Source organism: Panthera leo, chromosome B1, assembly GCF_018350215.1.
Source record: "Panthera leo isolate Ple1 chromosome B1, P.leo_Ple1_pat1.1, whole genome shotgun sequence".
Taxonomy (NCBI): domain Eukaryota; kingdom Metazoa; phylum Chordata; class Mammalia; order Carnivora; family Felidae; genus Panthera; species Panthera leo.
The window spans coordinates 148,780,929-148,807,828 of record NC_056682.1 but is presented as its reverse complement, the minus strand read 5'-3'; the positions used below and the strand labels follow the sequence as shown (position 1 = coordinate 148,807,828).

At 34.4% G+C, this 26,900-nt stretch overlaps 1 protein-coding gene across 5 annotated transcripts in view; it reads right to left on the bottom strand.

Moving 5' to 3' along the window:
- Positions 1-26,900, bottom strand: part of LOC122217127 (UDP-glucuronosyltransferase 2A1) — a 61,618-nt gene that overhangs the window by 19,696 nt on the left and 15,022 nt on the right. Inside the window, exon 1 of one of the 5 annotated variants that reach the window (XM_042934024.1) lies at positions 3,250-3,973. The exons of the other annotated variants lie outside the window; for them this stretch is intronic. Coding sequence (XP_042789958.1) covers positions 3,250-3,973 — 724 coding nt within the window. Of the gene's footprint in view, positions 1-3,249; positions 3,974-26,900 lie in introns of those variants that run through there. 5 annotated transcript variants of the gene reach the window in all.

Sequence of the window (26,900 nt, the reverse complement as noted above, 5' to 3'; positions counted from 1 at the left end):
AATAAATATTTAGTAAAATTCACCAACAAACAGCCTGGTGCTTTCTGTCTTGGATGAGTAATTATTAACCCAATTTATTAGATACAGGGTTATTTAGATTGTCTACTTGTCCTCGTGTGAGATTTGGCAAATTATGTATTTCAAGGAACTGTGTTTTTCATGGAATTTGTGGGCAAATAATTATTCATAGCGTACACTTGTTATCCTTTTTAATGTCCATAGCATCCGTAGTGATATCCTTTCTTTTAAGTTTTTTATTTTGTTTAGGTTGGCTAGAGTCTGATCAATTTTATTGATCTTTTCAACATATCACATTTTTTTCCTTGATTTTTTCTGTTGATTTCCTGTTTTCTGTTTCATTGATTTCTGCTTTAATTCTTATTATTTATTTTCTTCTGCTTACTTTGAATTTAATTTACTCTTCTTTTGCTAGTTTTCCAAGGTGGAAATTTAGATTATTGATTTTAGATCTTTCTTTTCCTTTTTTATATTGAGGTATAATTGACATACATTGTATTAATTTCAAATGTACAACATGGTGATTTCATATTTGCATATATTGCTAAATGGTCAACACAACACATCTAGTTTACATCCATAACCATACGTAGTTACAGAATTTTTTTCTTTTGATGACAACTTTTAAGACCTACTTTGTCAACAACTTTCAAATATGCTATGTAGTATTATTAACTATAGTCGCCATGCTGTACATTACATTTTCATGACTTTTTATTTTATAACCGCAAGTTTGTACCTTTTGCCTCCCTTCACCCATTTTACCCAGCCCCCACCCCTGCTTTGGTAATGACCAATCTGTTCTGTTTATGAGCTTGTTATTTTGTTTGTTTGCTTTTCTCACAGGTAACTGAAATTATATTGTATTTGTCTTTCTCTGTCTGGTTTATTTCACTTAACATAAACCAAACTCGGGAATGAGAGTAGAATGCTGGTTAACAGTGCTTGGGGCTGGGGCAAATGGTGATTGTTGGTCAAAAGGTACAAAATTCCAACCACAAGATGAGGAAGTTCTGGGGATCTATTATTCAACATAGTCACTATAGGTAACAATATTGTATTATATACTTGATAGTTGCTAGGAGAGTAGATATTGAATGAATAGTTTAATGATTTGTTAGATCCATTGACATCACTACAATTAAGTCAATGTAAAGAATAATGTAGATTTTAAAATATTCTGTGTCAAATATATATTTGTTAAAAAGAAAGGCAAAATGAATATTTAGTAATTGCTCCTATTGGCAAAAAAGAAAAAAAAGACATATATAAATACTTATGCTTAATGATGCATAGATAATATCTTGATGTAATGACAAGAATAGTTAATGATACTTATGTAGAGGAAATATGAAGCCAGTTATTATTCATTATATATATTTTTGTTCCGTTTGAATTTTTTTACCCATTTGTATTAGTTATCTTTTATTATGAGATTGAGAATTAAATCATATTCATGGTGCATTCAGAATTTCCTGATAAAGAAAATGAGAGAATGAAAATCAACAAAAGTACACAATCAAACAAACAAACAAACCTGTTAAAGATGATAGAGTTTAAAAATTACCATAGATCCTAAGGACTACATTTAATCCATAAAATTTATACATACAGAATCTTATAACTTTCCCCTATTTATGCATAATATGACAAATGTCCTAAAAACTTATTGATTAGAACTAGAAAAACATCCTTAGTTTTCAGAATATATTTATTTTTTTATATCTTGCATTTCTTTTCCTGACAATAGAATTGAGGCCAAGATACTGTCTGATTTACTTTAAATCCATAGAGCCCAACACACTGCCTACACCCAGGTAGTGTTTCTGGTGCTTGAATTATTTACTGTGAAATTGACATAGTATAGATTTAAATCATGTATAAACCTCAGGGTTTTTAAAGTGGCTTCCTTTGAATATCCGTTTGTGAAAAAAGGTATCTACTGGAAGTCAGCATTATGGACTGACTTTTGTTCCTCTAACAATCATATGTTGAAATCTGATTATATTTTGAGTTAGGTCCTTTAAAGACATAATAAAGCTTAAGTGAGGTCCTAAGAGTGGGCCTTAATCCAATATCACTGGTCTTATAAGAAGAGGGGGAGACACTGGGATTATATATACACAGAGGAAATACCATGAGAGAACATAGCAAAAAAAGTGGTCACATTACAAGCTAGGAGACAGGCCTGAAGAGAAACTGGCCTGGCAACACCTTGGTTATGGACTTCTAGCATCCAAACTATGAGAAGACAAATTTCTGTTGTTTCTGCCACTTAGCCTGTGGTATTTAGTTGTGGCAGACCTACAAAACTAATACAATCAGAGAGTTAAATTAGTTAATATTGATGGAATCAAATGAGAGCTATCTGTGTAAAAATAACAAAGCAAAACCATTCCTGATAGAAAAATGCAAACCATTAAAAATAGATGGAATATATATGTAAGTAGTGAAGTAAAAAAAAACATGCTTCTTTCAACACCTAAAGCTATAATTTTTTACAGTTTTCCATTTCATTGTTCAGGTTTCTGTGTAGTACTCCCTGAAGAAGTACAAAGCATCCTAGGAAACTTTTCAGTATGACTAGCTATGATGAAACAGTTCACTTAAGACTTACTGAAGCTTCATCCGAAATTTACGAAAGGGATAAGAATGTCAGGGACTCAGATTCAACACAGAGAATACTATAAATTTTGAATGTAATAATCCATGATTCTCAAAATTTGTGGGTCACAATTCAGACAAAATAAATTACATGCAAAGTTAATCCCATTGTTAATATAGCTCAGTTTTCAGTTTATTAGTGGAATAAGGCAAGGAGATTATGTTATTCTTACAACAAATGTTACACTTTTTTGACCAATAAAAAGTCAAATCTCTTCCACTATAAAAACTCAGTGTACAAGACTTTTTTGTGATACCCTATATTGGACAAAAAATACATCTTCCATTAGGTTGACATTTATTAGTATGTTTCATATTTTGTTTTGTTTTGGTAACAATCTTTAAGTATTAAGGTTTCTTACAAAATGGTTAGATGACTTTAAAGAAAGGGTAACCAAGACTTTTCTTGCCTCTCCCTCCCAATTTGTTGTTGATAACAGTCATTGCTATCACTTATGAAGTTTCATGTGAAAGTGAAACTTAAAAATACACTCTTTTCATTTTCCTAGGCTTTTCTTAAACCACCTAATTTTCTTAACTCCTTTAGAATGAGGAGCACTCTCTTACCTAATGCATCACTGTAAAACTGGTCCCAAAGCTGAGTATCATATTGTTGGATCCAGAAGTCAAAGAAAATGGAGAACATTAAATTTTTTACCCTTTCCAGAAAGGTCATTCTCTCTGATAGTGCCGCCACGTCAACAGGCACATAAGAAAGTGGAACCGGAAGTTTCCCACAATATTTTTCCAGCGTGTAACCCATGGAATACCTTATTGTATACACAAAAGGGACTGCCAGCAACTCAGCAATCAGCTCTCCACAGGGTAACACCGGGTCTATGACCATTACATTGTAGTTGGTTTCCTGGAGTTTCTTCATCATTGACTGGTTGTAGACTACACTCTCACACTGGAGTTTTAAATGCCCAGTTATTTGAAGAAGGAATTGTTGCAGTTTCATTGTTGACTGCCAGAGTGACAATGTTGGCATAACATTAGCAGCTATATCTAAAAAGTCATTTAGCGTTTTCTCAGCAGTCTCTCTGTTTTGTGGCACAGGGACCACCTCAAAGTTCATTGCAGAAGGCTTGCTGTAGTCGATGATGAAACTCTGTGGAGACACCAACACGGTCACCTCGTGGCCCCTTTCTGTGAGTTCCTCCAGTATGATCTTTAGGTTGAGCCAGTGGCTCATGTCACAGGGCCACACCAGGACCTTCCCACAGAGTCCACAGCCAGCGTAGCAGAGCTGCAGCAGCACAATTGCTGAAATCCATTTGTTAGGGACCATGACAGCGGTTCCCTCAGACACTGCTCTGCAGAGGTTAAATGTTTGCAGAGCACAGAGCTGAAGACGCAATTTAGATACAGATCAAGTTAAAAATTAATTTCTAGAGTTAGGAAATGATACCGTGTAGAGAACTTTGTCAGTAGCGTGCACCGGGCACAATACTATAGGATATTTGTTAGGAGAATGCATGAAATATTTAAATATTCTGGAGGAAATGGCTGCAGCATTTTAGGAGTTCATTTTAAATATATTAAAATAAAAATGATACTTTTCAATGGACACTTTTTAATTACAATAGAACCCATTTAAGAAAGTCTAGTAAATAATATGGTATATCTTATGGAACATGATGATTGAAAATTTGGGAAAACAAAAATGTAGGTCTTGACATAAATTTGGTTGTATGATAGTATGTGGACAAGATGCACACATCACATCACATCACAATAACAATAGGAAGAGTATGCTAAATATTATACTAAGGTACAATATTTCCAGGCTCCAGAAGATGCTATCACTCCAATGTGGAAAAAAATCTCACAAAGCTTCAGGATGTGGGTGCCTTTCATTGAGCCCAGTAGCAAACATGACAGAAGATGGGTTCTGAAGGTGAATGGAAGACAAGGAGAAAAAGAATGATGATGTGGAAATGATGGCCATTTAAGTATGCAGTTATCAGTTCAGTATGCATAGAGTCAAGGCTAACACAGAACAGTACAAAGAAAATACTAGTTAAAACAGAACACTTTGGAGAGTCTTGAGTGCTATACTCTGGGATCAATTTCAGTTTCCACAAAAGAGGTCTACTCAGATTTTCAAATCATGTCCAGAAAATGATCATATGTGTCCTATAATAAAACTCTTCCAGAATCTAAATAGGATTTGAGTGGTAGGGAAAAAACAATCTGTAACAGGCTAAAAGTAAATATTAGGAAAACAAGATTTGATGAGTGTCAGGGAAAATATGATATTGGTTTGTGAATGGAAATCACAGAATGAGTCTTAAAAAACAGAGAAGTGCTCAGTTTGTGGTTTGACCAACCGGAGTAATGGATAATGACTAGCAAAACCACAAAATGTTAGATAAGTAGTAGCTACGGAAAGGTTTTTGACCTTCAGTGTGTGAGTTAATAATTGGACATGTCTGTGGAAATATTAATTGGGCTGTGAACACTACAATCTCAAGGGAGGGGTACAATTTAGAAGTGTAGATGCTGTGTGCAATCATCCATCTATACTTTAACCCAATTTCAGTTCCTCTACAAATCCTTTAATATTTCATACCTCCAAAAGACAAGTTTTTAGCGCATAGTGTATGCCAGATTCTATATTATGCACAGGGCATAAACAAGAAAGACCACTTCAGGTTCAAAATGAGTTCACAGATTACTGCAGAAAATGTCATTGGAACCAATACTTATTCTACAAATATAATGGAGATGGATCTTAGATGGTCAGAACGAGTTGAGGAAGGCAAGCCCATGAAGGAAGTTGCTTCCTGGAAGAAGAGAATAATGCAATAATGCTTTAGCTAAGTCTTTAAGAGTGCTTGGTAGCCACCAGGTTGAAAAGTATCATTTGGAAGTAAAAGAGAATACTAATGTATCTATGTTCTAAGAAGTGTAACATAGTTATATCAATGTTATATTCAGTGACAAAATTATATTCAATTAGATAAATTGACAGGGACATACTGAAATTTCAAGTCCCTTGAGAGTTTTTCTGTTGCACTAAAAAGAAGACCCAAAGTAGAATTGTTTAAAAGATGCAAAGATAAATCTAGCGTCAAATCTGCAGCCAATCCTGCATAATTAGAATTTGTTTATAAGGAAAGGAGGCTTCATGACTGAGATCCATAAATATTAACAGAGACCATAAATATTAACAGAAACAGAGACCATAAATACTAACACAGTGATTTGAAATATTATTCGAAATGAAGTATATAATTATTTTTTTCAGTGTTTAAGATGATGAAAGCAAAGCCTAAAAGCATAAGGAGCAAGAGATTAAAAAGAATAATTGCCGGGACACCTGGGTGATTCAATTGCTTAAGCATCAGACTCTTGATCTGGGCTCTGGTTGTGATCTCATGGTTTGTGAGTTTGAGACCTCCATCCGGCTCTTTGCTGATGGCACTGACACTGCTTGGGGTTCCGTCTCTCCCTCTCTCTACCCCTCCCCCATCTGTGCTCTCTCTCTAAAATACTCTCTGTCAAAATAAATAAATTTAAAAAAAAAACAAAAAGAATAATTGTGAAAAATGACTAAAGAACCAAAAATAATTTCTAGAAATTACAAATTCAACAAATGAAATTTAAAACTCAATAGATATAGTAAAGAGTAAATTAGATACCCCTGTAGAAATAAAACATAACCCAGAAGAGAAATCTTAAAGATAGTCTTTAGAATTAAGTTCTGAATAAAAACACATGGAATAGGAAATAGGATAGAATGGTTAAGAGACATGGAGATTAGACTAAGATATCTGCATCCAAACGTTGGTTTGACCTACTTGGTGTCTCCTCTCTCAACTCCTTTTCTACTCTTTAAAGCTGGCTCTTCTTCATGCAACCAGACTGCAAAACTAAGCCCTAAATTTTAGTTCTCTCAAACATATCTTCCAGTTTCTTTTAATTTTTTAATAATAATTTTAGACAAAAAAGTTACAAGTGAAGTATTGAGACTTCTTTATACCCTGCAGTAATTATTACTCTATCACTATTGTGTTGGCCTAATGGTGAATTACCATTTTCATGATTCCTTATGTAGTTACTAACTGGAATTTTACTGTAAAGGATTGTAAAAATATGTGAAAACATATGGTTAGTATAATTTGCATGGTTTTACAGTATCTCCCTACAAGATATGTATTAATTACATAGGGAGAATCCTGGCAGAAACTATCTTATATAAATTATAAAAATTATCATCAATAGTGATAATCGATTTATATTTTGTACCTCCAGATATGCCACACTGTGAAGGACACAAATTGCTTCTGTAGTATTCTTACCGAAAATGTAGAATCCCACTCTAATCATGAGAATATATCAGAAAACCCAAATTGAAGGATATATATGTATACATATATATGTATAATGCCTCATACTCTTCATAAAGAAGAGGCAAAGAAAGACTGTGTGAACTATCACAAGTTGGAAAAAAGTAAGGACCCTGGACAAATAAATGCAAGAGGGGAACCTGCATTATTTACTGGAAAGAAAAAAAATTAGAAAGATAATTGACATTTTATAAGAATCCTAGTTTTGATCATTTTATTATGCTTATGTAAAATGTTATTATTAAAAACATAATTAAAATTTTTTCACTCTTTCTATTTTTAATTTTTTAATGTTTATTTTTGAAGGAGAGAGAGATAGTGTGTGAAGAGAGGAGAGATAGAGAGAGAGGGAGACACAGAATCTGAAACAGGCTCCAGGCTCTGAGCTGCCAGCACCAAGCCTGTGCGGGACTCCAACGCATGAACCAGGAGATCATGACGCTGAGCCGAAGTCGGACTCTTAACCCACTGAGCCACCCAGGCGCCCCATCATTCTTTCTATTTTTAATTGGCATTTAAGAAATTGCCTGTTTATTAATTTATTTATGCATATCAGTATAATGCATATAAATTTATTTTATTTTATATATTTTATCTAGCTATTATCATTATTTAAAATTTTTTTCAATTTATTTTTTGAGAGAGAGCAAGCCAGGGAAGGGCAGAGAGAGAGGGAGAGAGAAAAATCCCAAGCAGTTCTGTGCTGTCAGGGTAGAGCCCGACGCAGGGCTCCAACGCAGGAACTGTGAGTCAGAACCAGGAGTCAGATGCTTAACCAACTGAGAACCCCCCCCCCCCCCCCCCAGGGGCCTCTCAACTATTGTCATTATTTATTTTTATTATTCAGGTTGTCCCAGATTTTGGAAACTTTTCCATATATTGTTTCCTATTTCCTTTTGATATGACCCCATTCTTTTAAAGCAATTTTCACTTTCTATTACTATAAGATATTTCAGGCTTAGTTACTATTTTCACTGCCTCAACCTTAAAATCAACCATGTCTCCAAGGAACACTGTTTCATTTTAGTAGAGAATGGCCTTTAAAAATCAAGATGAGAATGCTAAATGTGTTCATTGCTACCGACATGTTAGTTTTAATCAGAAAGTAAACAAGCAAATATAATTGCACATCCTAATACTGTTATAAATCCCTATCTATAGTTGTTTCTATATCTAGCCTTCTCTGTTTATTCCCAAGTCCTTTCAACAGTGAGAAACCTGTCTCCAATACCACTTTATGCTTACTTATTTGATCAGTTTTAGTAGACACATAAAATAGTTTCAGAATTGTTAGTCTATAGACCTGTAAAAAATTTTTTTGCAACCAGAGTAAAATATTTGCCATATAGATTCATTTGTTAAAAGAACAGAGACAGCAGTCAAATTCCTTTGCATGGAGAGAATACTACCCCCGTATGATTTTACAGGTATACACTAATAAAATTACAGGTAATAAATCTTTATTCCAAAGGTTGGTGGGAAGGAAGAGGAAGAAATATTCATTTCATTCATCTCCCCCCCCCACCAAAAAAACAGTACAATCTTATAGGAAAATATTGAAATAGAAACATATTCAGAATCTATAATCACTCATGAATACAAAGGTATTTCTATTTCTATCAACACATGAGCAAAATGTACTACTAGGTATTTATCCAAAGGATACAAAAATGCTGATTTGAAGGGGTACATGCACCCCAATAGCAGCTCTATCAACAATAGCTAAATTATGGAAAAAATTCAAATGTGCATTGACTGATGAATGGATAAGAAAGATGTGGGATGGATACACACACACACACACACACACACACACACACACACACACACACTGGAATATTACTCGGCAATCAAAAAGAATGAAATCTTGCCATTTGCAACAACATGAATTGAACTACAGTAATATGCTAAGTAAAATAAATCAGTCAGAGAAAGACAGACATCATATGATTTCACTGATATGTGGAATTTAAGAAACAAAACAGGTGAACATAGGGGAAGGGAAGGAAAAATAAGGTAAAAACAGAGAGGGAGGCAAACCATAAAAGACTTAAATACAGAGAACAAACTGATGGTTGCTGGAGTGGAAATGGATGGAGATGGGCTAAATGGGTGATGGGCATTAGGGAGTGCTCTTGGGATGAACACTGGGTGTTATATGTAAGTGATGAATCATTGAAACCAAGATTACACTGAATGTTAACTAACATGAATTTAAATATGTAAATTAAAAAATAATAGTAATCAAATGAAATAAAATATGAGACTGCCCTATAATACCAACTTCTATTTAATATTAAATGGAAAATCTCACTAATCATAAGAAAAATATATTAAATACCTAAGAATTAAAAAGAATGTGACTGCCATATTGAAATTCAAAGAAACCTACAGCCACTGCCAAGTTATAGTTTTGCACAGAGTCAAGATTTAAATTTATATACGTAAATTATTATAAATTATAAAATATACAGATATTTTAATTATGTAATTCTATAAATTTATAATTATATATTTAATATATATAATTTTACATATATTAGAAGATGTCATACATATGTATTTTTTTTAAGTCCCACATATGCATGTTTAACTAGATATGATATTACATAGGGTATTCTATATATAATATTATATAAGATATAATACTTTATGTAGATAGATATGTTCAACTTTAAAAAACAATATGAACATCACTATGAACATAGATACACACACATATATAATATTGATGATTTTGGAATCAGAAAGTCATTAGAATAAGAAGTAAACCATAATGGATAATTTATTAAAACAATGCAGTTCATGACTGCAATGTCAATTTCTTTGTAAAATGTTTTCTCTAAACCCCTTAACCTTGAATGTGTATTTATAGCAAGTATTCCAAAAACAGCATGGAAACTATTTTATTTCCCAGACTTAAATGTGACTTTGAGTAGATATTGAAGATTATCTTCTTTATCCATTCATCAGAGAAGGACAGATATCATGTATTTTCACTCATATGTGGACCTTGAAAAACTTAACCGAAGACCATGGGGGAAGGAAAGGAGAAAAAAAATAGTCGCAAACAGAGGAGGGAGGCGAACCATAAGAAACTCTTAAATACAGAGAACAAACTGAGGGTGGACAGGGGTGGGGAAGAGGGGAAAATGGGTGATGGGCATTGAGGAGGGCACTTGTTGGGATGAGCACGGGGTGTTGTATGTAAGCCAATTTGACAATAAATTATATTCATAAAAAGATATTGAGGATCGTATAAAAAGAAATTATCTCAAATCCAACCTAATAAGTTGGAACTTTAATGAGACTTTATCCTAGTAGAGTCTTACCTTTCTCTTTGTTTTAAAGAAGATTTACCAATAGTAACAGCTCAATCTACTCATATACATTCTCCTGTATTTTTTCTCTATTTCTGAGACAGCTAGAGTAGGACCATATACATCAAGACCTGTACAAAATTTCCTTCTCCCCAAATGTTCTCTGGGTGGTCTTTACTCCCCATGGTTCTCCTCTTCCACCTCCTTCTGGTTATAGTCTTATGCTGACTATGCCAAAGCTATATTTGTCATTTCCCCAGGACCATAAGCTATCATTTTTCACACCCTTACTATATCATCTCCTACTTTTTATAAGCTTCATTACAGTTATGCAGATTTTATATTTACAATTTCAATTCTGAATTCCTACAAGTCACTCCAAATATGGATCTCCCTCACTCCAAGTAGAAAATATTATAAACAAGGAATTACAAAATAAGCATCTAAATAAACACCAAGAGAAATGCAAATAAAATGATATAAATATTCAATAATTAAACCGATTAAAGGCATTGATTATAGCTGAGTTGTCAAGGACATATTAAAATTATACACCTCAAATATTTTATTTTGTTAGTGGCATGGAATTACTTAGGACAAAACCATGAATGCAATCCTATAATCCCCTGGAGAAATCACTGGGGAACAGCTACTATAGTGCGTGTGCATGCTGTTTGCACACACACACACACACACACACACACACATTTACATTATACTTCAATTACACATACGTATGTGCAAAATTACTACATGGTGGTGTTTACTAAAGAATCCATGACTATGTGTCAGAGCTAACAATATTACCTAAACACTATTAATAATTGGTATCTGCTTTCTGTATTGGATCCCTCACTCCCCAGTTATAGACAAACATTAATATAACTTTCTTTACTGTTCCCTTTTGAAAGAATATAGTGTTATTTTCCTATTCTGTAAAAGAAAATGAGTGTTACATGACCAATACCAAATGATTTTTTTTTTTGGCTGGGGTGCTTTTCCACTGGTTTATTTTCCTAAAAGCAGAGAAGTAAGGTTTGCGTTAATCCTAGAACCATGGGGATTCATATAAGGTCTTTAGTGAAATTAGTTGGGTGGACTTTGGGGATAAAGAGAACTCTGTTTATATACTGTACAAAATGATGTTTATGAATGAGAGTTACTAAATCTTAGCCTTTATTTCATTATCCATAAAAATGGAGTTAATGATATTTTGTTAGTATGTTGTGAAAATTGTAATACTAACAGAAATATTTAGGAAGATGCTTCAGCAGAGGGTTAAATCACTATATATTTTAATACTAAACTGAAGATAATGCCAAAAGAAAGTATGCCATCCACAGATTAACCACCTAGACATCAATATTGAGAAATAGGTCAGAGACACTTCCACATTCCAAAATACGACAGAATTCATAATATTATTTTGAACAAAAGTATTATTAACATAATCATAAAATCAACAAAAAATGGCAGACAAGAAAAATACAATGCTTAGTATGAGAAATAAATGAAAGTTAAATGTTGATTTTTATTTAGTTGGCTTAGTTTAGAAAGATGTGGAGTAAATACATAGAAGGATACACAGTGTAGAGTTTAAAAGGTGCAGTAAATATAACCTGAGTTTAAATTTTTTTTTAATTTTAAGTTTTTATTAAATTCTAGTTGGTTAACATGCAGTGTAATATCAGTTTCAGGTGCACAATTCAGTGGCTCAACACTTCCATATAACAGCCAGTGCTCACCACAAGTGCACTCCTTAATCCCCATTACCTATTTCACCCATTCCCCAACTCACCTCTCCTCTGGTAACCACCAGTTGGTTCTCTATAGTTAAGGGTCTGTTTCTTGGTTTGCCTCCTCTTTTTTCTCCCCTTTGTCATTTGTTTTATTTCTTAAGTTCCACATGTGAGTGAAATCATATATTTGTGCTTGACTGACCTATTTCGCTTAGCATTATGCTTGTTAGCTCCATCCATGTCATCACAAATGGCAAGATTTCATTCTTTTTTATGGATGAGTCATATTCCATTGTATATGTATATGGCTGAGTATATATATTCCATTATTGGGCTACTATAGATAATGCTGCTATAAACATCAGGGCGCATAATATCCCTTTGAATTTGTATTTTGTATTCTTTGGGTAAATACCTAGAGTGATTCCTGTTCCTGCCCATCTTCACCAGCATGTGGCTCTAGTTTGTGTTCCAGATTTTGGCCATTCTACGAGGTGTGTAGTAGTATCTAATTATCATTTTAATTTGAATTTCTCTAATGACAAATGATGTGGAGCATCTTTTCCTATGCTTATTTGCCATCTGTATGTCTTTGGTAAGGTGTCTGTTAATGTCTTTGAACCATATTTTCATTGGGTTATATGTTTTCTTAATGTTGAGTTTTAAGAATTCTTTTTATACTTATAATTGTTCTTTATCAGGCATGTCCTTTGCAAATATTTTCTCCCAGTCTATAGCTTGCATTCTCATTCTTTTGACATTGTCTTCCACAGAGCAGAAGTTTTTAATGAAACCCAGCTTAAAAACTATTTCTTGGGGCGCCTGGGTGGCTCAGTCGCTCAAGTGGCCGACTTTGGCTCAGGTCATGATCTCGCAGTCCGTGAGTTCGAGCCCCGTGTCTGGCTCTGTGCTGACAGCTCAGAACCTGAAGCCTGTTTCGGATTCTGCGTCTCCCTTTCTCTGACCCTCCCCTGTTCATGCTCTGTTTCAAAAATAAATAAACGTTAAAAAAATTAAAAAAAAAAAAACTATTTCTTTCATGGATTGTTTCCAAGAGTGAAGACATAGCATAATACAACAAAGTTAAAAAGAATTAAGTTTGTTAGTTTAGTGAGGCACACGTACTAAAGTGTAGTAAAAATTTTCCCATAATTGGAGGAAATTCCTTCCTAATCTCTAAGTGGCATTATTCTATTATAGCATCATTAAATTAACGTGTGGATTAAAATATTTTTTCCAACTTCCGTTTGAAATGTTACCTTCATGAAATATAAAGCATGGTCAGGTATTGAGCTTCTATTACCTTTGAGGGCTAGAAGAGTGTGATACATCAGAGATCCAGTATTTCCTTGGATGCCCATTGTCAAAAGTTAATAAAAAGTGTGATTGTCTTTGTGTTTGTATTTTTGATAGTATCTACATGGTCTGACATGTCAAGTTTAGTGCACATTTACATTATTAGGGAAATATATAAGCAGTAAAAGGCCTGTAACATGCAGAACAGTTGACCTGATCCAAAAATACTAAATTCTAAAAGTAATTACTATTTTTTATTTGTGTTTTTATATATATTAAAATGTTTATTTTGAGAGAGAGTGCACAAGTGCGGGGTGGGGGAGGGAGAGAGAGAGGGAGAGAAAGAATCTCAAGCAGGCTCCACACTCAGCGTGGAGCCTGACATAAGGCTCAGTCTCATGAACCATGAGATCATGACCTGAGCTGAAATCAAGAGTTGGATGCTTAACCAACTAAGCCTCCCAAGTGCCCCTAGAAGTAATTACTAATTTTTAAATAAAGGAAATTAAGAATACTGCATGAAATAATCAATTGTTACTTTTCATTTTTTTTCTTCTCTTTTATATAGGTATCTAGTGCATAAAAGACTTTTTTTGAAATTTCAAGTATCCTGTGGCAGTGTACTAGATTAGTAAGTTGTTGAACTAGTTCTTTATTGTAGTATTGTTAGATTGCATATTATTTTTTCTGGAACATGATCCTTCCTAGAAGGTAAACTTTTTAGTAGTATCTTGGAAGACATTGGGAAAGAGAGTTATTGTATCCATTTAACTTTTCAGAAATATTTAAAAAGTGACAATTTTCTTGAAGAGTAAAAAATGATGTATTTTAAAAATGTATGTATGTAAGTGGAGATGGGAGTTCTGTGGCTATAAAAATGATCTACAGAGGAGGGCATTTATTTATTGCCCAAGATTTCTCTTGAGGAACAGATTTCTCCAAGAGAGAAGCTTCTGCTTTACTAAACACATAATTTGTATAAGCTTATAGTTTGTTACATAAAGAAATCTCTGGGTACAATATCCATAGGCCTAGATATTAGTCTGTAGCATGTGTTGGAGCAAAGACTATTTTTCAGCATAATGAGACTTATGTCCATGAACTTTGGGCATCTGAATGGATCAATGCTGGTGTCATAAATGGATACGCTAGAGATTATCTGGACCTGGTTATTGAAGGTTAATGAAAGTTAATTGTTAACTTCCATGTGTTTTGCCAAGTTGCTCGTTATATACCAAATAGCTTGAAACTAGTCAAGGTGGAAGGTTTTACACCACAGATATTGGTAAATGCTATGCAAAAGTGTTTTTTTTTTTCTTTTTTCACCACAGAAAGCCAATTGGTAAACATTTATAGCACATCATCAGATACTGAAGTGCAAAAAAAGAGAGTGCATATGTAGAGAGAGCAAAGTAGAGTTCCAGGATTTAACAAATGGAGTACCTAAAAGCTAGAAGTATTTTTATTAATTTTCCATTATTGAACGATTTAGAGTCTTAAAACAACTTTCTATTTAACTTTGACTCTGCTCCCAATTCTGCTTTAGACTAGAGAGCTTTTCTAGGCTGGCTTTGTTCATGTTCATGTGAATCAGACTCATCAGAGGGTGAGCTTATCTTAGAGGTCATCACATGCATGTTTTGCAGTTGTCTCTCTCATATCTCTGTGGGTCAATCTCCCGAGTTGTGTGTCCCTCAGCATTCAGCATGCCTGAAGGTTAAATCACAGAACAAAGAGTTCACAGCAATATGGATGGACCTTAAGGGTATCATGCTAAGTGAAACAAATTAGACAGTGAAAGACAAATACTGTATGATCTTACTTGTATGTAGAAAATAACAACAACAAACAACAAGCTTATGGATACAGAGAAAAGTTGGTGGCTACTGAAGGCACAGAGTGGGTAAAATAAGTAAGGGGGGTCAAAAGGTACAAACTTCTACTTATAAAATAAATAATGGGGAAGTAATATGTAGCAAACTAACTACAGTTAACAATACTGTGTTGTATACTTGAAACTTGTTAAGAGAGTGAATCTTAAGGCTTAAGATTAAAGACTTTCCCAGACAAACAAAAACTGAAGGAGTTCATGACCACTAAACCAACCCTGCAAGCGATCCTAAGGGGGACTCTGTGAGTGGAACACTGCACAGGCTACAAAGGACCAGAGACATCACCACAAGCATGAAACCTTCAGATAACACAACGACACTAAATCCATATCTTTCAATAATAACGTTGAATGTAAATGGGCTAAATGCTCAAATCAAAAGAGATAGGGTATCAGAATGGATTAAAAAAATCCATCTTTATGCTGTCTACAAGAGACCCATTTTAGACCTGAGGACACCTTCAGATTGAAAGTGAGGGGATGGAGAACCATCTATCATGCTACTGGAAGTCAAAAGAAAGCCAGAGTAGCCATACTTATGTCAGACAAACGAGATTTTAAACTAAAGGCTGTAACAAGAGAGGAAAAAGGGCATTATATCATAATTACAGGGTCTACCATCAGGAAAAGCTAACAATTATAAATGGTTATGCCCCCAACTTGATGACACCCAAATATATACATCAATTAATCACAAACATAAACAATCCTATTGATAAGAATATGATAATTGCAGGGGACTTTAATACTCCACTTACAACAATAGATTGATCATCTAGGCAGAAAATCAGTAAAGAAACAATGGCCTTGGGCTCAGGTCATGATCTCACAGTTCGTGAGTTTGAGCCCCACGTTGGGCTCTGTGCTGACAGCAAGGAGCCTGCCTGCGATTCTCTCTCTCCCTCTCTCTCTGCCCCTCTTCCACTCTCTCTGTCTCTCAAAATAAATAAACTTAAAAAAATTAAAAAAAAGAAACAATGTCCTTGAATGATACACTGGACTACATGGATTTTACACATATATTCAGAAGTTTTCATCCAAGAGCAGCAGAATACACATTCTTCTCAAGTGCAAATGGAACATTCTCCAAGATAGATCACAAATGGGGTCACAAAACAGCCCTCAATAAATATAAAATAATTGACATCATACCGTGCATATTTTCAGATCACAATGCCATGAAACTTGAAATCAACCACATGAAAAAAACTGCAAAGCCTCCAAATGCATGGAGGTTATAGAATATCCGACTAAAAGCAGAATGGGTCAACAAGGCAATTAAAGAAGAAATTAAAAAAGACATGGAAGCAAATGAAAATGAAAACATGGAGGTCTAAACCTTTTGGGATTCAGCAAAAGCAGTCCTAAGAGGAAAATACATTATAATCCAGTCCTATCTCAAGAAATGAGAAAAATCCCAAATATGAAACAAAACAGCACACCTAAAGGAACTAGAAGCAGAACAGCAAGGAAACCCCAAAGTAAGCAGAAGAAGAGAAATAATAAAGATTAGAGCAGAAATAAACAACATAGAATCCAAAAGAACCAGTAGAACAGATTAATGAATCTAAGTCCTGGTTTTTTTGAAAAAAATAAATAAATAAACAAAATTGATTAACCCCTAGCCAGACTTCTCAAAAAGAAAAGAGAGAGGACCCAAATAGATAAAATCACAAATGAAAGAGGACAGATCACAACCAACACCACAGAAATACAAACAATTATTAGAGGATACTATGAAGAATTATATGCCAACAAACTGGACAACCTGGAAGAAATGGATCTAGACATCCACATGCTACCAAAACTCAAATGGGAAGAAACAGGAAATTTGAACAGACCCATAACCAGTGAAGAAATTGAATCAGCTATCAAAAATCTCCCAACAAATAAGAGTCCAGGACCAGATGGCTTCCCAGGGAAATTCTACCAGACATTTAAAGGAGAGTTAATACCTACCCTTCTCAAGCTGTTCCAAGAAATAGAAATGGAAAGAAAGTTTCCAGACTCATTCTATGAAGCCAACATTACCTTGATTTCTAGAGCAACAGAGACATCACTAAAAAAGAGAATTACAGGCCAATATCCGTGATGAATACGGATGGAAAAATTCTCAACCAGATACTAGAAAATCTAATTCAACAGTATATTAAAAGAATTATTCACTATGATCATTTGGGATTCATTCCTGGGCTGCAGGACTGGTTCAATATTCGCAAATCAATCAATGTGATACATCATATTAATAGAAGAAAGGATAAGAACCATATGATCCTATCAATAGTTGCAGAAAAAGCATTGGATAAAATACAGCATCCTTTCTTAATAAAAGCCCTCAAGAAAGTCAGGATAGAAGGAACATACCTTAACATCATGAAAGCCATATATGAAAAGCCCATAGCTAATATCATCCTCAATGGGGAAAAACTGAGAGCTTTCCCCCTGGCATCAGGAACACGATAGGAATGTACACCCTCACCACTGTTGTTTAACATAGTGTTGGAAGTCCTAGCTTCAGCAATCAGACAACAAAATGAAATAAAAGGCATCCAAATAGGCAAAGTAGAAGTCAAACTTTCACTTTTCACAGATGACATAATACTCTATATCGAAAACCTAAAAGGCTCCACCAAAAGGCTGCTAGAACTGATACATGAATTCAGCAAAGTCGTATGGTACAAAATCAAGGTACAAAAGTCGGTTGCATTTGTAAACACCAATAATGAAGCAACAGAAAGAGAAATCAAGAAATTGATCTCATTTACAATTGCATCAAGAACCATAAAATACTTAGGAATAAACCTAACCAAGGATGTAAAAGATCTGTATGCTGAAAACTATAGAAAACTTATCAAGGAAATTGAGAAGATACAAAGAAATGGAAAAACATTCCATGCTCATGGATTGGAAGAATAAATGTTGTTAAAATGTCAATACTACCCAAACCAATCTACACATTCAATGCAATCCCAATCAAATTTGCACCAGCATTCTTCTCAAAGCTAGAACAAACAATCCTAAAATTTGTATGGAACCACAAAAGACCCTGAGTAGCCTGAGTAATGTTGAAAAAAAAAAAGTGAGAGGCATCACAGTCCGAGACTTTAGTCTCTACTACAAAGCTGTAATCATCAAGACAGATTGGTATAGGCACAAAAACAGACACAAAGACCAATGGAATAAAATAGAGAACCCAGAACTGGACCCACAAATGTATGGCCAACTAATCTTTGACAAAGGAGGAAAGAGTATCCAACGGAAAAAGACAGTCTCCAGCAAATGGTGCTGGGAGAAATGGACAGCAACATGCAGAAGAATGAAACTGGACCACTTTCTTACACCATACACAAAAATAAACTCAAAATGGATGAAAGACTCAAAGGTGAGAGAGGAAACCATGAAAACCCTAGAGGAGAAAACAGGCAACAACTTCTTTGACCTCAGCTGCAGCAACTTCTTACTTGACACGTCTCTGAAGGCAAGGGAAATAAAAGCAAAAATGAACTATTGGGACCTCATCAAGATAAAACCTTCCGCACTGTAAACAGTCAACAAAACTAAAAGGCAATCGACAGAATGGTAGAAGATATTTGCAAATGACATATTGGATAAAGGGTTATAACCAAAATGTACAAAGAACATACCAAACTCAACACCCTAAAAACAAATAATCTGGTGAATAAATGGGCAAAAGACATGAATAGACACCTTTCCAAAGGAAATATCCATATGGCCAACAGACACATGAAAAGATGCTAAACATCTCTCATCATCAGGGAAATACAAATGAAAACCACATTGAGATACCAACTCACACTTGTCAGAGTGACCAAAATGAACAACTCAGGAAACAACAGATATTGGTGAGGATGCAGAGAAATGAGAACCCTCTTGCACTGTTGGTGGGAATGCAAACTGGTGGAATCGCTCTGGAAAACTGTGTAGAGGTTCCTCAAAAAATTAAAAATAATAAAAAAATAAAATAAAAAATAAAAAAATAAAAAAAATCCTATAACCCAGCAATAGCACTACTAGGAATTTATCCAAAGGATACAGGAGTGCTGATTCAGAGGGGCACATGTACCGACTGTTTATAGCTGCACTTTCAACAATAGCCGAATTACGGTAAGAGCCCAAATGTCCATCAACTGATGACTGGATAAGGAAGATGTGGTTTATATATATGATGGAATACTACTTGGCAATTGGAAAGAATGAAATTCTGCCATTTGCAGCAACATGGATAGAGCTGGAGGGTATTATGCTAACTGAAATAAGTCAGTCAGAGAAAGACAGATATCATATGTTTTCACTCATATGTGGAACTTGAGAAACTAATAGAAGACCATGGGGGATGGAAGGAGAAAAAATACTTTCAAACAGAGAAGGAGGCAAACCATAAGAGACTCTTAAATACAGAGAACAAACTGAAGGTTGATATGGGGACAAGGGAGAGGGGAAAGTGGGTGACAGGCATTGAGGAGGGCACTTGTGATGAGCACTGGCTGTTGTATGAAAGTGATGAATCACAGGAATCTACCCCTGAAGCCAAGAGCACACCGTATACACTGTATGTTAGCTAACTTGACAATAAATTATTATTAAAAATTTTTTTAATGTTTATTTATTTCTGAGACAGAGAGACGCAGAGGATGATTGGGGAAAGGGCAGAGAGAGAGGGAGACGCAGAATCCGAAGCAGGCTCCAGGCTATGAGCTGTCAGCACAGAGCCCGTTGCGGGGCTCAAACTCACAGACCGTGAGATCATGACCTGAGCTGAAGTCAGGTGCTCAACCGACTGAGCCACCCAGGTGCCCTGACATTAAATTATATTTAAAAAAAAAAGACACACCAAAAAGCCAAAAAGAAAAAAAAAAGAGAGTGACTCTTAAAAGTTTTCATTAAACAAAAAAATTTTGTAACTGTGTATAGTGACAGATGTTAACTAGACTTATTGTGATTATTTTGCAATATATACAAATTTGGTTCATTACGTTTTATACCTGAAACTAATATAGTGTATGTTACTTACACCTGAATTTAAAATAAAAATAAAAATTAAAATTAAAAAAAAAATTAAAAACTCTACAGAGCCAAAATTTGGTATATGGAATGTTCTTTCAAACCTTACAGCTGTTTTAAAAGAAACCTGACAGAGGTTTTCTCAAACTTGGCAGTAATTCTTAAAGTTTACCTGATATGACCCAAAAGCAAGTTGTGAAACTGAAAAAAAATTTTTTTTAATTTTGAATAGTAAAAAATACATTTTGGTCAACCATGCTAGACAATAGGTTGAAATACCCTTATTCTCTATAGAATATTGAATTATAAAATGTCATGTGAATAGGGCAAGCAAAGAATGTTCAGCCAAAAAAATTATGAAAAAGGGTTATAATGAAATGCCAGGAAGTAAATTTAAAAATGTGTTATTTTTCTGGGGCACCTGTGTAGCTCAGTACGTTAAGCATTTGACTCTTGGTTTCTGTTCAGGTCGTGATCTCACAGTTTGTGGGTTTGAGCACAAAGTCAGGCTCTGCCCTGAGAGTGTGGAGCCTGCTTGGAATTCTCTCTCTTCCTTTCTCTCTGCCCCTCCCCTGCTCGTGCTCTCTCTCTCTCTCCCTCTCTCAAAATAAATAAACTTAAAAAAATGAAAAATAAAAATGTGTTATTTTTCTGGATTTTGTGATGCTTATGGTATTTGTCAGCTTTTAAAAACTCAACATATTGAAGGGCAGCTGGGTGGTTAAGCCTCAGACTTTGGCTCAGGTCATGATCTCACGATTTGTGAGTCAGGGCCCCACATCGGGGCTCTGTGCTGACAGCTCAGAGCCTGGAGCCTGCTTCAGATTCAGTTTCCTTCTCTCTCTGTCCCTCTCCCACTCACTCTCTCTCTCTCTCTCTCTCAAAAATAAATAAACATTAGAAAAATTAAATAAAAAACCAAAACTCAATATGTTGTAATGGTTTCTTTTTTAAAAATTTTTTTATATTTATTTTTTTTGAGAAACAGAGCAAGACAAAGCGTGAGTGGGGGAGGGGCAGAGAGAGAAGGAGACACAGAATCTGAAGCAGTCTTCAGGCTCATCTGAGGCGGGCTCCAGGCTCATCTGAGGCGGGCTCCAAGCTCTGAGCAAGCAGTCAGCACGGAGCCTGATGTGGGGCTCAAACCCACAAACTGTGAGATCATGACCTCATGACCTGGGCCAAAGTCAGATGCTCAACAAACTGAGCCACCCAGGTGCCCCTGTTGTAATGGTTTCTTATGCTAAATGAATATTTCCATTAATAGTTTTAAAAATAATTTCACAGAGCAGTGAGAGTAAGCTGCTTATAAGAGTCCACTTGTATTACATTCACATAGGCCAAAGCAATGTAAATAGCTAAGACCAGAGTCAGAGCGAGAGATGACTCCATATGGGAATGCATTATAGGGAAAGCTGGAAAATCATAATAAAAAAGAACTTTAAAAAAGTAAAGAGAATAGATATAAAGAAGACACTTAAAAAGCTAGTTACCAGAACTCTAAGAAAATACATTTGACAACTTAAAGATGGGTAAGATTACCTACCATATTATCTATGTATCTACATATCCATGTATCTGTGTATCTATATATCTATGTGTCTATGTATCTATCTACTTATCTATCTATATCTATCTATCTATCTATCTATCTGTCATCTATCTATCCTATTTAACATTAGCCAAAATTGACATAAGTAGAAAAAGAAATCTTCTAAATTTTAGGAAGTATAGGTATTGCCAAAGACTCCCCTGCAATAAATTCCCCAACCCAAGATATTTGACAGAAAATTATAAGAAACCCATAGCTAACATCATCCACAATGGTGAAAGGTCAAAAGTTTTTCCTCTAAAATCAGAAACAACGCAATGTTGCCCACTCTCAGCATTCCTATTCAACATAGTATTGGAAGTCCTAGTAAGACAGTCAGGCAAGAAAAAAGAAATAAAAGATATCTGAATTAGAAAAGAAATAGTGAAATTTTCTCTGCTTGAAGACGGCACCATTTTATATATAGAAAGTTTAAACGACTTCACCAAAAATCTGTTAGAATTAATAAATGAATTTAGTAAAGATGCAAGATACAAAGTCAACATACAAAAATCAGTTGTTTCTATACACTAACAACAAAATAACTGTAAAATTAATTAAAAATTATTTTTATCCCATTTGCAACAGCACCAAAAATAATAAAATACTTAGGAATAAATTTAACCAAGAAAGTAAAAAATTTGTACTCGGAAAATTTTATTATTTTTAAATTTAATTACAGTATAGTTAACATACAGTGTTCATCATGAGAAGTGTACTTTTAATTCCCCATCACCTATTTCATCTATCACTCCAGTCCCCACCAACTCTCCTCCGGTAACCATCAGTTTGTTCTTTATAGTTAAGAGTCTCTTTTCTTCTTGGTTTTGTTTTTTAAATTCCACATATAAGTGAAGTCATACAGTATTTGTCCTGCTCTAACTTATTTCACTTAGCATCATACCCTCTAGATCTGTCCAAATTGTTGCAAATGGCAAGATTTCGTTATTTTTCATGGCTGGAGAGTGTTCCATTGTGTATATGTATAGCACATCTTCTTTACCCATTCATCTATCAGTGGATACTTGGGTTGCTTCCATAATTTGGCTGTTATAAATAATGCTGCAATAAACATAGGGATGCATGTATTTTTTTGAATTAGTGTTTTCATATTCTTTGGGTAAATACCTAGTAGTGGAATTACTGGATCATATGGCAGTTCTACTTTTAATTTTTTGAGAAACCTCTATACTGTTTTCCACAGTGGCTATGACAGTTTGCATCTCATTAACAGTGCATAAGCTTTCCTTTTTGTCTTTATCCTTGTCAACACTTGTTTCTTGTGGTTTTGATTTTAGCCATTCTGACAGGTGTGAAGTGATACCTTACCTCACCTGGTTTTGATTTGCATTTGCCTGATGATGAGTGATGTTGCTTATCTTTTTAATGTGTCTGTTGATCATCTGTATGTCTTCTTTGGAGAAATGTCTGTTCATGTCTTCTGCCTAATTTTAATTGGATTGTTTGTTTTGGGGGGGGGGTTTGAGTTAATATGAATTCTTTATAGATTTTGGATACTAACCCTTTATTGGATATATCATTTGCCAATATCTTCTCTCATTCTGTAGGTTGCCTTTTAGGTTTGTTGATGGTTTCCTTCACTGCACAGAAGCTTTTTATTTTGATGTAGTTGTAATAGTTTTTTTTTTCTTTTGTTTCTCTTCCTTGAGGAGACATATCTACAAAACTGTTTCTATGAATGATGTCAGAGAAATTGCTACCTGTGCTCTCTTCTAGGATTTTTGTGGTTTCAGGTTTCACATTTAGACCCTTAATTATACATGGAGAACTTTAAAACATTAATGAAAAAATTGAAGAAGACACAAATAAAGGGAAAGGTATCCTATGTTCAGGATTATAAAAGTGAATATGGTTAAAATGTACATACTACCCAAAGCAATCTACAGATACAAGCAAATTCTTATTAAGATTCCAATTCCATTTTTCCATTTTTTATAGAAATAGAAAAAGCCATCCTAAAATTTGTATAGAACCATAAAATACCCTGAATAGCCAGAGTAATCCCAAGAAAAAAGGATCAAAGTTGGAGGGATCACACTTCTTGTTGTTAAACTATATTTATAAGGTACAGTAATTAATATGATACTGATATAAAAACAGACACATAGACTAATAGATCAGAATTGAGAACTCAGAAATAAACCCATGCATCTATGGTTAACTAATATTTGACAGGGGAACCACAAATACTCAATAGAGATAAGATAATCTCTTAAGGAAAGGTAGCTGGGAAAACTGGATATTCATATGCAAATGAGTGAAATTGGATTCCTATCTTACATCACTCACAAAAATGGTAAAGACAAATATAAGACCTAAAACCATAAAACTCCTAGAAGAAAACAGAATCAAAGCTGCTTGATATTGGTCTTGGCAATTGTTTTATGGATAAGACAACCAAAGCACAAACAAAGGAAAAAATAAGTAGTACTGCATCAAACTCAAAAGCTTCTTCACAGCAAAAGAAATGAAATGAGGAAGCAACCTATGGAACAGGAGAAAATATTTGCAAACGACATATCTGATAAAGGGTTAATATTCAAAATATGTAAGGGACTCATACAACTCAATCCCAGAAAACCTCAAATAATCCACTTAAAAGTGGGAAGAGGAACTGAAGACATATTTTTTCAAAGAAAACATAAAAATCACCAACAGATACATGAAAAGGTGTTCAACATCACTAATCATCAATAAATGCAAATCAAAACCACCATGAGGTATCATCTCACACTTGTTAAAATGGTTATTATCAAAAAGACAAGTGATGGGTGTTGGTGAGGATGTGGAGGAAAGGAAACCCTTGTGCACTGTTGGTGAGAATGTAAATTGGTGCAGCCACAGTGGAAAACAGTATGGAAGTTTCTCAAAAAGTTAAACGTGGAGGTACCATATGATCCAACAATTTCACTTCTGGGTTTATATATAAAGGAAATGAAATTACTGTCTTAAAAAGATATCTACACTCCCATGTTTACTGCAACGTTCTCATAATAGACAAGATATGGAAACCATCTAAGTGTCAGTACTGACAGTACAGTATGGTACTGACATGTAAAATAGGCTACATTGGCCAAATGGTGCCTAGATTAATACTGGGTTTCTGCTCTCTTGATATGTACTGTGCTTAGAAAGATGGAAACCAACTGGGAAACCAAAAGGTACAGACAAAATGGGGACATGCAGTTGCTGTACCTGTTTAGTTTTACTATAGCATTCAGCCCTCATCCTTCCTAGAGCTGTAGCAAAGGCCAGTCCCCAATCCTACCCACATTAGAGCTATCTACATGCCATACAGCAGATTTCTCAGAGGCTGGGGGGAGATCAAGCTCAGTACAATTTGAAGGTACTCTACAGAACACTTGGCTTGACCAAGATTTATTATCCATTCACTCCTGTATATGAATAGCAATGATTGTCATTTCTCAGATATGCCTGCTCCATTAGGCATTAGAAGCATATTTAAAATTGAATTGATGATGATTTTTATTTGCTTCATCTATAAAATTTAACATCACACTGATAAATAAAACAAGATTTTTAACCAATGTAGTTAGATATTTCCTTGTCACTGACTTGTTTCCTTCAATATAGATATTTGGGTATATTCTTTACCATGGTTAAATATGCTATTTTTCTCATCTGCTTTTCCCAGAGACCTAAAGAATAGTCATTTAGAAGTGAACTCCACAGAAATTTGAGGTTATTAAATCTCCTGTGTTCTCCTATGCTTGAGGATAATATGAAGTGCAAGGCACCTGCCCTATTTCAGTATCAGTTTACAGTTACCAGGTGTCCTGAATAAGAATGTAATTGCAAACAAAAGACAAATTGGATTATACCACTCCTCCTGATTTGAAATAAAATACCCAAGAGAGTTATTTGTTGTTCAAGTATGTTTAGTAACATGAGAAGTATAAAGGATATAGATAAATAAAATATTTAATTTCTCAGAATCTAGGATTTCTGAAACTATTATCCTGTGAAAACAAGAAGTCAAGAACATTGTGTTTTACAAAGGCTTTTCCATGCATTATATAACTTGTTATGGGTCCCTTTGAAAAAGGAGATTTAGTAAACTCCAGAGGCCATTTATTCTTCATATATATATATATATATATATATATATATATATACACACACACACACACACACACACACACACATATACACACACTACTCTACAAGCACAAAGCCCCATGGTAGTATAATTAGGGTAGTATATACCCTATATATATAGGGTAGGTAGTATAATTGTCATTGCAGAGTTCTTGTGCAGTTTGGTATAAACAATATTTAACATAAGTATAATTTTTTATAATTGACATAGCATATCCATATATATGGTGTCTAATGGTCATCCTAAAGAGTACAGTGAAATAATTACCCTCTTTTAAAGAGGCGGAAATGTTGTGACTCAGAGTTTAAGTCATTTGCCTGAAGATACATAGCAAATGGAACTTGAACTCAGAGCCTCATGACTTTCCAGGAACCGTCACCATGTTACTTTTTGTAATCCCCTTTTTTAAGGAATATAGACTGCTATCTCACCAATACCTGCAATAGTTGGTATGTGATACATATATGGGCAGGGGTAATTATTATAGAACACATTTAAAATGTCTTGGGAAATAATCAGATGAATAACATCTAAATTTAAATCAAAATATGTCTTTGAGGCATAAGAAATTTGGAATCCAGGAAAAGGAAAATATAATTAGGTGACATTATAATGAATATAAAAACACAACATTTTACTTTCAAAATTCTAATTACTGTATGTATCTTCAAAAGTCTATGTAAATCTAATTATCTTGCATATGTTTTATTTATATGTGTGATGTGTTTGATATTTTCTCTCTAGACCAATTCTATGAAGCAATTTAAAAGTTTAAGTGATGGAAAATTGGATGAAAAATATTCCAAAATCCAATAAAGAAAAAATATATACAAAATCTGTTTGTGAAAGGTAAGATTAAGGTC